Source organism: Lissotriton helveticus, chromosome 10 (genome assembly GCF_964261635.1).
Source record: "Lissotriton helveticus chromosome 10, aLisHel1.1, whole genome shotgun sequence".
In the NCBI taxonomy this organism is placed as follows: domain Eukaryota; kingdom Metazoa; phylum Chordata; class Amphibia; order Caudata; family Salamandridae; genus Lissotriton; species Lissotriton helveticus.
In genome coordinates, this window is record NC_136071.1 from 372,823,299 (window position 1) to 372,836,449 (window position 13,151).

At 41.9% G+C, this 13,151-nt stretch overlaps 1 protein-coding gene across 8 annotated transcripts in view; it reads right to left on the reverse strand.

The window, feature by feature from the left end:
- Positions 1-348: 348 nt before the first annotated feature.
- LOC144784029 (uncharacterized) overlaps positions 349-13,151 on the reverse strand; it is a 517,674-nt gene continuing 504,871 nt past the window's right edge. For 5 of the 8 annotated variants that reach the window (XM_078662732.1, XM_078662728.1, XM_078662730.1 and 2 more), the window contains 2 exons: positions 5,935-6,078; positions 349-3,130 (listed from right to left, as the gene is read on the reverse strand). In XM_078662732.1, the coding sequence (XP_078518858.1) occupies positions 2,121-3,130; positions 5,935-6,078 (1,154 nt within the window). In that variant the 3' untranslated portion in view covers positions 349-2,120. The remainder of the gene's footprint in view (positions 3,131-5,934; positions 6,079-13,151) is intronic. The other 3 variants (XR_013601611.1, XR_013601612.1, XR_013601613.1) reach the window with 1 other exon arrangement.

Here is a 13,151-nt window from a genome sequence, read left to right on the forward strand (position 1 = left end):
AGACTGATGCCTGATTCTTTTGATGCCCACAAACAACACTTATACAGTGGACCCAGGCCTTACGACAGCGTCCACTTTGCAAATCAAAACAGACTGCTCTCTAGGTAGATAATTTGATACCTGATATTTCCTTTCCAGCTGCAAGGAAAGTTGGATAACCCTTTTCCTACCTCTTTTCCTTACGATAGGCAAGAAATCACATCAATATTGCATGTTGAAAATTAATGTGTCTCTAAATGTCAGTTTAGTACATTGCAAATTGGATGGTTGCAATCACAAAGACTAACACTTTGCAAAAACCCTTTGTATAGCTGACGGACGAGATTCCAAAATGTTGACAACATTCTATGCACAAGTTTTTTATTAAAGAATTTAGGTTTATTACATTTCTCTACATGAACACTAACCTGATAATATTTTAAAATCTTCAAACACGCTCTTCACATTATTATATAACTTGTGGTCATTTCAAAGACTAGAGGGTGGATGGTCCACCACAATTCCGACACTTGCCAGATACTATTCATCACCCATATTTTTAGATCATAATTTGTCACTCTTGTTCTAAATTTCACATTGATCCTTCTGCATAGCTAATTTTGTTGTGATTTTGTGTCGCCACACAGTTGTATTTCTCTTTTGGTATGAAAGAATAACTGTGTCCCGTTGGGGAATTGATTTGTTGTTAATGCACAAGTACATTTCTGTGGAAAGTGTGGGGAGAAAAGTTGGTGTGTTTGCAGACACAGCAGTGGCATCGCAAATGGGGGTGGTGGTAGCACACCCTGGGTGGCATGAGGTTTGGGGCCGGCGGCCTCCCTCCCCTTACCTGCGGCCATTGCAGGAATGGGAAACAGCCTTAATAACGAAGTTTGAAAAACGACTGACCTGACCAACGAATCATAAACTGCAGGAATCGCATCAGCACCCCCTACTCTTACATGCGGCCACTGGGCAGCAAATGCAGGGACCGCCACAGGTGGCACAATGTCTAGCTACGCCACTGAGTCACAGATAGCTAGGACAGCTGGAGTAATCCCGACTAAGCAGATCAGAAGAGCACATATTACAGTTGGTCCCTTTACTTCAGGTCCTGGAGCATCCTGGTTATGGACAGAGGAATCGGGTGCAGAGTGTTGTAGAACTATGGGGCATATTATCAAGGACATGCGATACATTATCGCCGCTTTTATCGGCAGGAAACTGCTGATAAAGCGGCGATAATGGCCTTGATAATATGCTCTATGAATTCCAATCGAAGCCCATGTTAGATGTGAACACCGATAAAAGCGGCGATAATGTATCGCATGTCCTTGATAATATGCCCCTATGTGCTTTACCAGCTACACACATACAGCTGTTCTACTTGATCACTAGGCCCTCCTTTGTCGATGCTTCAAGTGTCAGCTGTCCATCTGCTTTCCTTGCAGCAGCTCAGCAGATCCATGTTGACTTGCGAAAGTTGGCGCACGCACAAAGAGTCCTTAAGTCTTGGCATCTTCTTACATATAGGCATAGCAGTAGGCTGGCAGTCCTTCTCTGAGTTCTGGAGCCCACTACCACATTTTGAGGGTGATCATTGGTCCTCTGGCAGTGCAGATGTTGACTCTGACTGCATATACTCTTGAGGGTGCCTTTCTTATTGGATGCATCCCAAATTCTGAACACACAAACAGATTAGCTCAATTCACATAGGATCCCAAGATGAATCACCTTAACTTTCTCAATTTGTTGCTTGGGTTGGGATTTGCCTTAGCGGACTTGCCTCAATCACACCCTGATTCATTCCGCATATTGATATTTTGCTTTCTATCTTGTGCCATGTTTAAAAATCATTTAATTATTACATAGTTTGATCGTGATCCCAAACTCAGTGTGAATTTAATTAGCTTGCAAAATGTGTGGTAGATGGTAAAAACACTATGGGGCATATTTTCAAGCCCCTTGCGCCGCCGGTGCGTCACTTTTAACATGGGAAAATGTAGCATACTGGCGGTGCAAAGGGCTTGTAAATATGCCCCTATGTCTAAATCTTTTTTTTATCACATTTGTCTTAAAATAAAAGCGCGTTGGTGGGTTACATCAGGTTGGACATCTCATCCCCCAATAGGGTAAATTTATTATTTAAACCATTTTTTAATTTTTTTCTTAAGGAATGTCCATATTTTTGAGAACTCATGTAAAACAGATCGCTCAGCTTCATTTCGTAGTAATTGCTCCTTTTTATAATTTAAATCTTCTATTTTTTGGGAAGACTCGGTTTCCCCATGGGCACCCTCTGAACTTTCTGTTTCAAGATTTTGCTCTGGTTCGGCCAAAGCACCTTCTTTTTCTAAATGTTTTCTATAGTTTTCATCCTCTGTCATAGCCAGTTGTTCTTCTAAATCCCTCTCTTTCGCTTCATATTCAGCCGCGATCTTGAGTCTCTGAGACTCAAATGTTTCTTTGTTTTGTCTCTGTAGTTCCTTCATTTTTTCCTGTAGCATCATGTCAGCTTTCTGATACATCTCATTAGTATAGCATGACTCCTTGTTCTTCTTCACCATTTCCTCAACCATGGTGAGCAGCTCATTGGTCTGCTTGTTCCGTTCATCTACTGGTGCATGGTTGTTAAAGGCACAGTATCTCCCTTCACACATTTGAATCAAATCCAGAAAGTCTCTGCTTTTTGCTGCACTTACATAATTTTTTATGGAGAGGTTTTCTAAATCATCCTTTCTTGTGAACAGTATTATCATGTTTTTCACAGCCTCCTCTCCAAACGTATCCATGATTCTTAGAACGGTTTTCTTGTCTTCCTCTGTGTATCGGCCAACCTTTAACACCAACACAATGGCGTGAGGGCCTGGAGATGAGAGGGTGACACATTTGCAGATTTCCAGTGCAATCTGCTCATCACTAAGCTCTGTGTCAAAGAAGCCTGGTGTGTCAACAATCACAACATTTCTCTCTTCCCACTTCACTGTCTCTTTCCTACAAGTCTTGTAATTTGCTGTTAAAGAGACACTGGTGTCAAATTTATTTTCACCCAGAATTGTGTTTCCTGTTGCACTCTTCCCAACTCCAGTTTTACCAACAAGTACTAATCGCAGTTCAGATGTACTGGGTTGTCGGCCATCATTTACAGGATCTAATGTGGAAACAAAAAGTACAAAATTATTGCAGAAAAACGTTCACGCCTTTATTGAGGCACGATTTCCATTCCACTTAGACAGTCATTGAAACAATTGCAACATGTAGTCCCACCCATGCATGTACACAGGTAGATACACTAAGACCCCCTTACTAAAATATCAGCAAGCCAATCTGACTTGGATGTCAGAGGCAGGCCCCGCAAAACCTGAAGGACTTCAATTCCACATACCCAATTCTGTGGGTGCCTAACCAACCCCAGGACAAATTACAAAACACAGGAGTTATTATGGCGAATAACCTTTCCTTCTACAAGTAAACTGCCCAAGTCTGAATACAAAATGGCCTATTTAGAAACTGCACTTTATAAACTTTTAGTGCTACTACAATAGTACAGCTGGTGTACTACAAAATGCTATTTGCAAACCTACGTGATGAGGTCTATGGCATTTTTACTCTCCTATCTTTTCTGAGCATAGATCTCCATCCTGACTGCAGAGATCTCCACACACGTTAGCCTACGTTTTAGTAGTAAATGTGGGTAGAACCTAGGGGAGTGGCTGGAAAATAGGGAATAGAGCACCACTAAATAGGAAAGATTTAGGGAGGAGTAAGGGGTTGCTTGTGGAAGGAAAGACACCAACCCACAAAAAAGAAAGCCCATTGCTAGTCACAAACTGTTCTTCTAAAGTTACTTCAGCCCCAAAAAATTATTAGAAGCGCATATACTTCAGCACAGATCTGAATTAAGTCCAGAGGTTGGATGACCAACCACTGGTACCACAAAACACTCTCAACGAAAATAATGAAGGTAGTGAATTAAAATAGAAGCCTATTGGAAATAACGTTGTAATAATTTAGTTTATTTCGACTATTTCAAAATATATGCATTTCATTTATTGTAAAAAAAAAGATAAATTAATAAAACATAAATAACATTTTATAATAAAATAATTTAATGAACGTTTTAAGTTTAAAAATAAATATTACTTTCATTTAAAAAAAAGATAATAAACACAAACATTTTACTTATTGTGGAAAATGTATCTTTTAAAATTGATTTTAATTGAACCTAATATATTTCAATATAATTTTCGAAACCTTTATTTATTAACAACTTTTATAATGATAAAAGAACGAAAAGTCCTAAAAGTTAACAAGAAAATGTTATAAATCCGTGGAAAGTCAACAAAAAAAGTATATATCCCTTTTTTTTAAACAATTCTACTGGAGAAACCCACATTTAGAACGAGCCTCTCTTTGCAGGGACAGGCTGGCAAGTGTAACCAGATCAAGTGATAGATAGAATGCAGAACACTATCATACATTCTCCCCAGTACAGAGATCTGGGCCAAAATCTCTCGTTTTTTTGCTCACCATGCCATTCCAGTTTGGACCCAGCCATATGCAAATCAATCTTGACCCTTCGCCCAATGGGAACAGCCTAGCCTGAACAGCCAGGACAAATTCCCTGGACGGGAGACAAGCACCTAGTACCGGTTTAAGGGTTTCAGCCCTACTCTGTTAGAGATTGATCCTGGTTGTCATCTGATTGTTAGATTATTGGTCGACAGAACTAAGATTACAATCTTGTTCGTGTTATAGTTCCTGTACATTCTGTGACTTTTTACACTCTGTATTATTCACCAGCCATTTGATTTGAAGGTAGCAGTGTTTTTTTGCACATTGGAGTCCTGTTCATTTTGTATTATTTAGTATTGCCGCTATTTGGAGGTAGCAGTTAATGCACGTGGGCCTTGTGGTTACACCCAAGAAAAACTGCCAAGTAGATTCACGTGCAGTTCACAAGACACGTGTAACGCTTGTGCTCCAGCGACTATAAAGACCCCCACCCGCTTTCCAACGGTGCTTCGCTTCTTCGCGTCACCGTTGGAACCTCCGGACCCATCCCAGCTGAAATAGAAGCCCCGCTGGAACTTACATGATTCAGGAGCCGTTTTCGGAACTGCTCCACTCCTGCTGCCTTGCGAGGATTCTTCCTGGTTTCCCATTTCCTCGAGAGCCTCCGGAAGTCGTACTTCTCCTTTCAGTGTCGGCGGCTCTCCCCAGAGCTTTCCTTCAAAACCTGCAAAGAAAGAACACGTGAGAGATTACAGTCATGTTTCATTACCGGTGAAACTTAAAACAATTCCAAAAGCCGATCTGGAAGTTCCGGTAAGGTTATTTAAGCAGTTTTGCACAGACGAAGGATTTTATTTGGACTCAAAACCAAGACTTTCAGAAATAAAAGACATTGTTTAGCGCTTTATAGAAAAGACATTATCAAACAAAGTGTGTGCATAGGCTCTCCTAGATTAGGTAGGTAGATAATTCCTGCTCTAATTGGATGTTTAGAAGGACAATTAAGAATTCTTTACTTGTATTCTGTTCTTATTTGAAGATTTAAAAGAAGAGGACGGCCCAGAGTCTAAGAACTAAGATTACAATCTTGTTCGTGTTATAGTTCCTGTACATTCTGTGACGTTTCCACACTCTGTATTATTCACCAGCTATTTGATTTGAAGGTAGCAGTGTTTTTTTGCACATTGGAGTCCTGTTCATTTTGTATTATTTAGTATTGCCGCTATTTGGAGGTAGCAGTTAATGCACGTGGGCCTTGTGGTTACACCCAAGAAAAACTGCCAAGTAGATTCACGTGCAGTTCACAAGACACGTGTAACGCTTGTGCTCAAGCGGCTATAAAGACCCCCACCCGCTTTCCAACGGTGCTTCGCTTCGTCGCGTCACCGTTGGAACCTCCGGACCCATCCCCGCTGAAATTGAAGCTCCGCTGGAACTTGCCTGATTCGGGAGCCTTTTTCAGACCTGCTCCACTCCTGCTGCCTTGCGAGGATTCTTCCTTGTTTCCCATTTCCTCGAGAGCCTCCAGAAGTCGTACTTCTCCTTTCAGTGTCGGCGGCCCTCCCCAGAGCTTTCCTTCAAAACCTGCAAAGAAAGAACACGTGAGAGATTACATTCATGTTTCATTACCGGTGAACTTAAAACAATTCCAAAAGCCGATCTGGAAGTTCCGGTAAGGTTATTTAAGCATTTTTGCACAGACGAAGGATTTTATTTGGACTCAAAACCAAGACTTTCAGAAATAAAAGACATTGTTTAGCGCTTTATAGAAAAGACATTATCAAACAAAGTGTGCGCATAGGCTCTCCTAGATTAGGTAGGTAGATATCCCTGCTCTAATTGGATGTTTAGAAGGACAATTAAGAATTCTTTACTTATATTCTGTTCTTATTTGAAGATTTAAAAGAAGAGGAAAGCCCAGAGTCACTTCCAGTCGAAGTACAGTTACACGACTTCCTTAGAAGACGGAGTCCAGTGTTTTGTTGTTTGTTTCCCATTCCAATTCCCCTTTCCCCCAGAAATCATTCGGACTGACAGGAATTATTACAATTTTGACGGTTTGATTGGTTCAAGGAGGATTTTTGAACACGCAGCACCAAGAAGGAAACAATAGGAGACTTGGGAGGTCCTAGTGAGTGACATTGTGACAGAAAGCAAAGCCACACACCTCTCCCTTGTTCCCTTTTTGGTTCTGAATCTTGAAACCATGGATACTGAACAATTAACACAGCTAGTTCACAAGTTAAATGAGGAGATACTGCAATTGCGGGTGGAGAACAAGAGTTTAAGACAGGAATTAGATAGAACTAGATTAGGTTTTACAAACTGGAGGGATTCGTTAGGTAAGACTGAAAAACCTATTCTCTCTCCCCCAACGTTTGGTTCTACAGCCTTTTCTTCAAGAAACACGTCAGGCCAAACCACAGAACAACAATTACAGGTTAATATAATTACCCCCTGTTGCAGGGATTCTGCTCCTACACAGAACTGTGCACAGAGACTTAGGACCTTAGTGAATTCGGATGTGCCAAAACTCACCTTAGTACCCAACATCCCCTACCAGACAAGCAGCAGTGTCTCATTGGCTCTTAGTCCTATAGCAAAAATACCAATGATTAGACAACCCAGAACATGCGACTTAGGTTACCTCAGGCAATGTGGAAAACAAGAACACTCTTTCGTTATACTATCATACCAGTCCAAAACAGGAAGTAAAACGAGACACAAGCAAGTTTGAAATATTTATTTCTAACGCCGTGATCTCAGGTGCCGCATCTTAGCTAATACAAGCAGACATATTATTAGAAACAAGATTGTCAGCATAGTTACTATTCCATAAAATACAAAGGGAAAAAGCATGTTATAATGCTAAATGGAAACAGTTTTAAAATATACCTATATTTCACCCTCCCTTGCTAGTAGGTTATTTTATAACTAATAGAAGGTCTCATAGGCTTACATAGGTGGCCCCATACCTCTGGTATTTATCAGAAGTGGATCAAATCAAATTCTGCAACGCTCTCAGCATACGAATGTTCTCCAAGTGTGTGTGATCATGCCTATTCAGTGCATTATTAAACGCACCAATATCAGAGGTGGCTACAGCTGCATATGTGTTATGGCTAGAACGTGCTCTGATCAGTTAGAACAACAGCCACAGTGTCTAAGATAACCTTGACGGTCTCGGCTCACACTGTACTGACTAAACTAACGAAGCAGCTTAGAAATGCAGCAAAACAAGTTATTCTCGTGTGAAGCAAAATACTCAGTGTTCTCTAAACAATAGCGCAAGTGCGTGTCATGTGCAAAGTAGAGCAGAAAAGTAAAAATGATGTTTAAACTTCTAACAAGCCCATGCCAACTTATTACTGTTTGAATGTACGGGTGATCCCCACGACACCCTCCCCTGATCGGAGCATGTGGAAGCAGTGGGGGCAAATCAGGAACGCAGAGTTCAAAGTTCGAGAACCAAAGCCAAGTTCAAACTTGTCACAATGGTTAAACGGGAGCAAACTCCGAATTTAGAAACAATACACAAACTTAGTATATTCATTGGGGAACCTGAAGGTAATGAAAGAAAAAAATAAAATCCGCTGTTCAATACTTGACGTCTGTATTGGAAGAGAGAGAAAAGAAAACCGTCTCATTCCAACAGCGTGTGTATGCACAATACGTTGCAAAAGCCTCCAATAGGAAGTCATTGTTCTCATCTGAAAACATTTCAGCCATCCAATTTAATAATGGGAATGAACACACATGTTTCTCGACAACCGGAGCCTCTATCACCATCAGAGGACAACTGGGGTCTTCTATGAAACTGCGAGCCAAGAAGTCATGCGCCGCTGCAAAAACATTCCAACGTCACAGGACTCCATGCATCGCTGCAAAGGCCATAATCTCGCCGCCAGAACAAAGCAATTCATGAGCAACTAAGGGGCTCATCAGTTGATCATAATCCGCATTGGGAGGCACCGTACTGCAGAGACACAAATCCAAAGCCCAGTCGAAATTGCAGCTCAGGCAATGAAAGACAGACTGGACGCAAGTGAAAAAGGAAAATCGAAACAATAATCCGTAAGCCGCACTCAATGTAGCCAGAGGCAGGGCTCCATAATAGCTAAGCATTCGGTTGCGCAGAAAAGTGAGCCAGCCCGTGGTCAAAGAAGCATTAAAGATAGTATGAATTAACTCCCCGAAATGCAAGGCCAAATTCGTATTTAATAAAGCATGTACTTCTGTGCGCGTGTTGACCACACGAAGGACAAATGTTTCACGAGCAGATGTGAGGCAACCTCTTTCTGGGACAATAGAGCTCTTATTCGACTCATCTTGTTGAACTCCGCCTTCTAGGTCGGAATCGATGGCCAGAAGGAAACATCCAGATTACCATGTGGAGAAGGAAACAAGACATTTTTACAACAAATCACTCTTTCAGAAAACGTAACTATGTAAGGAATTCCTGAGAGCATCCCACAACAGTCTTCATTATTTAAAAGTAAATAACTACCCTTTGCTAGTAATGTGAATGTTGGTGTGATAGCAGGTGTCGGTGTGCCTTTTAAAACAAATGCCAAATTAGGCGCGTTCTGATTACACGAGCCATGGATTTGGATATTCCTACACACTAATGAGCGGTCAGGTGTCGTTGTGCAATCCTCACCATTCAAATAAACTTCTTTACCCTCCCTCCGGCATCTGTATGTAAATGGCAGTGACCAAGCTTCGTGGAGATAAGCGCTGCCTAAAGGTTCATATCTGCCTATGGCATAATACTTCATGCAAGCTTCAAATTTGAATAGGGAATGGGAGTGTGATCAATCCATGAACAAGCCATACAGCTGAATTATATTCGGCCACAGAAAAAGGTAAAGGCTCTCACTTTTCAATATGCAACATAGAAAACATTGCATCTTTCTTTGACATAAACTGTTGCTTTTCCGTTAAATTGAAAAGAGCAGACAATGAGGATGTGTTCATGTAGTCCCAAGGCACTCGACCAGCCATTAGCATTTGCAAAGTCCACGCAAACTGCATGATGGAACACAGTTGATTTTGTCCATGAAACAAAACAGACACATCCTCTTGCACAATATCAACAACAGATGAAACAATATTATCTAATGTGTAAATGCGGGAAGAAAGCGTGTTAATGCTATTATCTACAACTGCAAGCACTTTTACTAAATTAGCTTGATCTATAGCTCTTAACTGGGAAGCAGCCTCAATCTGAGACAGTTTTCAAATCTCATTGTAAACAGCATATATCCACCTTTTGAATCTGCCAGTCGCAGGGCCTTTTACAAAGTCATTCAGATCAACATCGTCATTCAGTTTAGACAAATGAAGCTTAACTGACGCTAAAGTGGAGTGTTTGAGCCAATTCTGACATAGCTTGCCTACTGAATAGGTAGTGATGGAATGGTCACTCTCAAACCGGGGATCCACTCTAACCTGTGTAAACCCAGGCGACAAACCCAGAAAGCAATGTTGACAGGAATCAGCACTTTTGTGCCAAAGCAACCAACCTCTAGGATCCAAACTGGAAATGTTAAATGAAGGCTTCAGTGCCTTGCACTTGCCAACTTTTAGAACCCCAAACAGATTTAAGAACAATGGCATCTTTCCACAGTCAATTGGTCAAGGAAGGACTTGGAATATAACAATTTAGTGTAGGTAAGTCTAACTTTGGAAGAGGACTTTTCTGTCAACTTAAAATAAAACGCATTAGGATTTGACTGATTGAAATCAATGAAGTAAGTGAATCCCTTCAAAAGAGCACTGGAGCTGCCTTCTACAGGAGTGGGACAATGTTCCCATTGGTTATAATTAACTATATTCCTTCTTGTGTTTGCCTTATGCAGGTAATGATTTCCAAAGTGCTGGTAACATTATAAATCAACATAATTCGCAGAATCTAAATATAAATCTTCAGCATCAAAGGCAGCATAGTATTTCAAATCCAAAAACAAAGCCTCTACGGCTTGAACATCCCAATCATCAGACGTATATATTTTTTAATCACATCTCCCATAGAAACTCTCAGTACATTTGGGACATTTATAACCACTGTAGGTCCATGAACTTGAAATGTTACAGCATCCCATACTATCCCATCTAAAACGGGCCACGCAGTGATATTAACAAAGGCCAAGTCTCTTTTTATTCTGTGCGATGAGTAGTGGGGTGCCAATGTTCCGTTAAGTGGTTGAATGATAGTTCTCTCCTCAACGTAGTGTCCGTTCAAAAGACGGAAAAAATACACCACAAATCCAATGGACATGAACAAAAAAATCGAAAAAAGTACCAACCAGACGAAAGTCCAAGGGGGAATCAAAAAACCACGTAGCAAAAACAGAAATTTTCAAACGGGACTTCGATGTGGTAGAGTTAGTGTCAAATAAAAATCTGGACTCATTGGCCACACAGGTCTGTAAATCGGGCATTGATAAGTCAGTGGGGTAAGTATATTCAGTATCATTAAGATGAGTATCGGGAACGGTATTCAATAAGGGACTCAAAATTGCAGGCATCTCAAAAGCAACATCAGGTCTCTTCCTAGGAGCCGGAGCCAAAACAGAATTCCTCTGAAGTGCCGGACAGGAGACCGCAGGTGTCATACTAAGAAGAATCGGCCACTCTGTGTAGTTTGACATTGTCAATGGAGATATACCTTTTTTCTTTACAACCTGGAAGTGGAAGTAAAATGACTGTTCTTGTGCCCTGCACGCCAAGCACAGGAACTGGAGCTCGATACGAGGGGCCAAAATCTTTCTTGTTCTCGATCTTCTCTCGGACCAGTTCTCCGACTCTGAGTAGCAAGCCAGTTACCGGGATCTGCAACGCAGCATCAGAAGTGGAGGGCAAGTGTTCCTTTGCAAGGCTGTCTCTCGTCTCTTGTAGATTCTGTAAAACATGACAATGTTCATCTACGTCAAAGGGGGCAGCAGCGGCCGCCTGGTCTAGACCTTCAAGGTCCGGGACGAAAATGTTGGTACCAAAGAGCATTTCGTATGGGTTCCGCCCACCCAGAGACCTTCTATGGAGATTATTAAGTGCACGTTGTATGCTATTGAGATGGGCTTGCCAGTTCCTGCCAGTAACTATAACCATGGCTGTCAAAGACTGCTTTTAATCACGGTTCATTCGCTCCACAACACTATTACCCTCAGGCCGGTATGGAGACGAAAATTTTACTTGGACCCCCAATGAACTCATGGCATCCTTGTACACCTTAGAGGCAAACGCTGGACCCTGGTCCAAATGGAAGGTGCCACAGGCAAAAATTCCCACAAAGACACGCAAGTCTCTTATGACAGTTCGCGAATCAGCGCTGCAGTGTGGCCAGACCCAAACAAAGCGTGTGCATGAATCAACTGCATCTAAGATGTACTTATACGCAGTATCAGAAGAAAAAGGACCGCAGTGATCTAAATAAACACACCCATGTAGTTTGCTAGGTATATACAACTGTGTCTGGGGCGGACGCGCAGCAGTCGAAGGCTTGATCTGCTGACGAATGTCACATTGAAGGACATAATCTCGCGTCTGTTTGTATAGTCCCTGCCACCAGAAACGTTGTTGTAGCTGAGATACAGTAGCTGAAACCCCTGCATGTGCGGACGCAACACCTTCATGGGCAGCTGTAATCAGCGAGGGCCTGCGGTCCGCGTTGGGAATCAATCTTTCACCAACGTCGGGTAATTTCACATAAGGAACTTTATCAGGACTTAAATGATAAGAATACTTTGAAGGAAATCCCGTAGCACATTTACTTCCCTTCTCAGTAGCGGCAATTGCTGCCAAGATGTCATCATCAATCTTGCTTTTGGAACGTGTAACTGCTGCAACCAAATATGTCAACACTGCTGACTTTGCGGCCTCATCGGCCAAAGTATTGCCAACAGCGTGAACTCCCACACGCTGATGACCGAGAGTATGAATTACATACCCGACTGGCAGTCGCTCCTTAAGTTCGGCCATTCGGACCCAGATCATTTTATGTTTTATCGTGCTACCTTTGGAGTTTCGATATTCCTTTTGAGTCCAAAAGAACAGATTGTCATTGTAAGACTTGACACAGTAATAAGAGTCACTCACAGTAGGCGTAGTCACACCAGAATCTGGGTACTCCAGTGCAAGCAATAGAGCATGGAGCTCTGCCAATTGGGCGGTACAGTCCCTGAATGTCTGTGTGTGCACGACATCGGACTTGAACTCTCCATTCACCATTGTACCGACCACAATTGCGCAGACTGAGACATATGCGTGCTTTGACCCATGCGCAATTTGCGCAGAACCATCGGTGTAGATAATACAATGGAAATCCTGCAAAGGATGCATAGTCAAAGGAGCAGGATGAACAAATTCATACTGTAAATACTCCTGCGACTGCAAGGAAGGCATCAAAAATAAACGTGACATCCGGAGACGTCAGAGATGTGGCCCATTGTATCCACCGTGGGTGCAAAGCTTTAGAATTTGGTACACAGGCTTTCGTCACTGCTTCCAAGGCAGGATACGGAGTAACAACCAACATGCGTTTTTCCTGCGACAGTGCGCGTTCCTTTAGACTCGCCATTTGCACTGCTGTCAAAACTTTTTCCACAGTGGAAAACCGCAGTTCAGCCGAAGTGTACAAGTGTGACTTGTAAGCAATA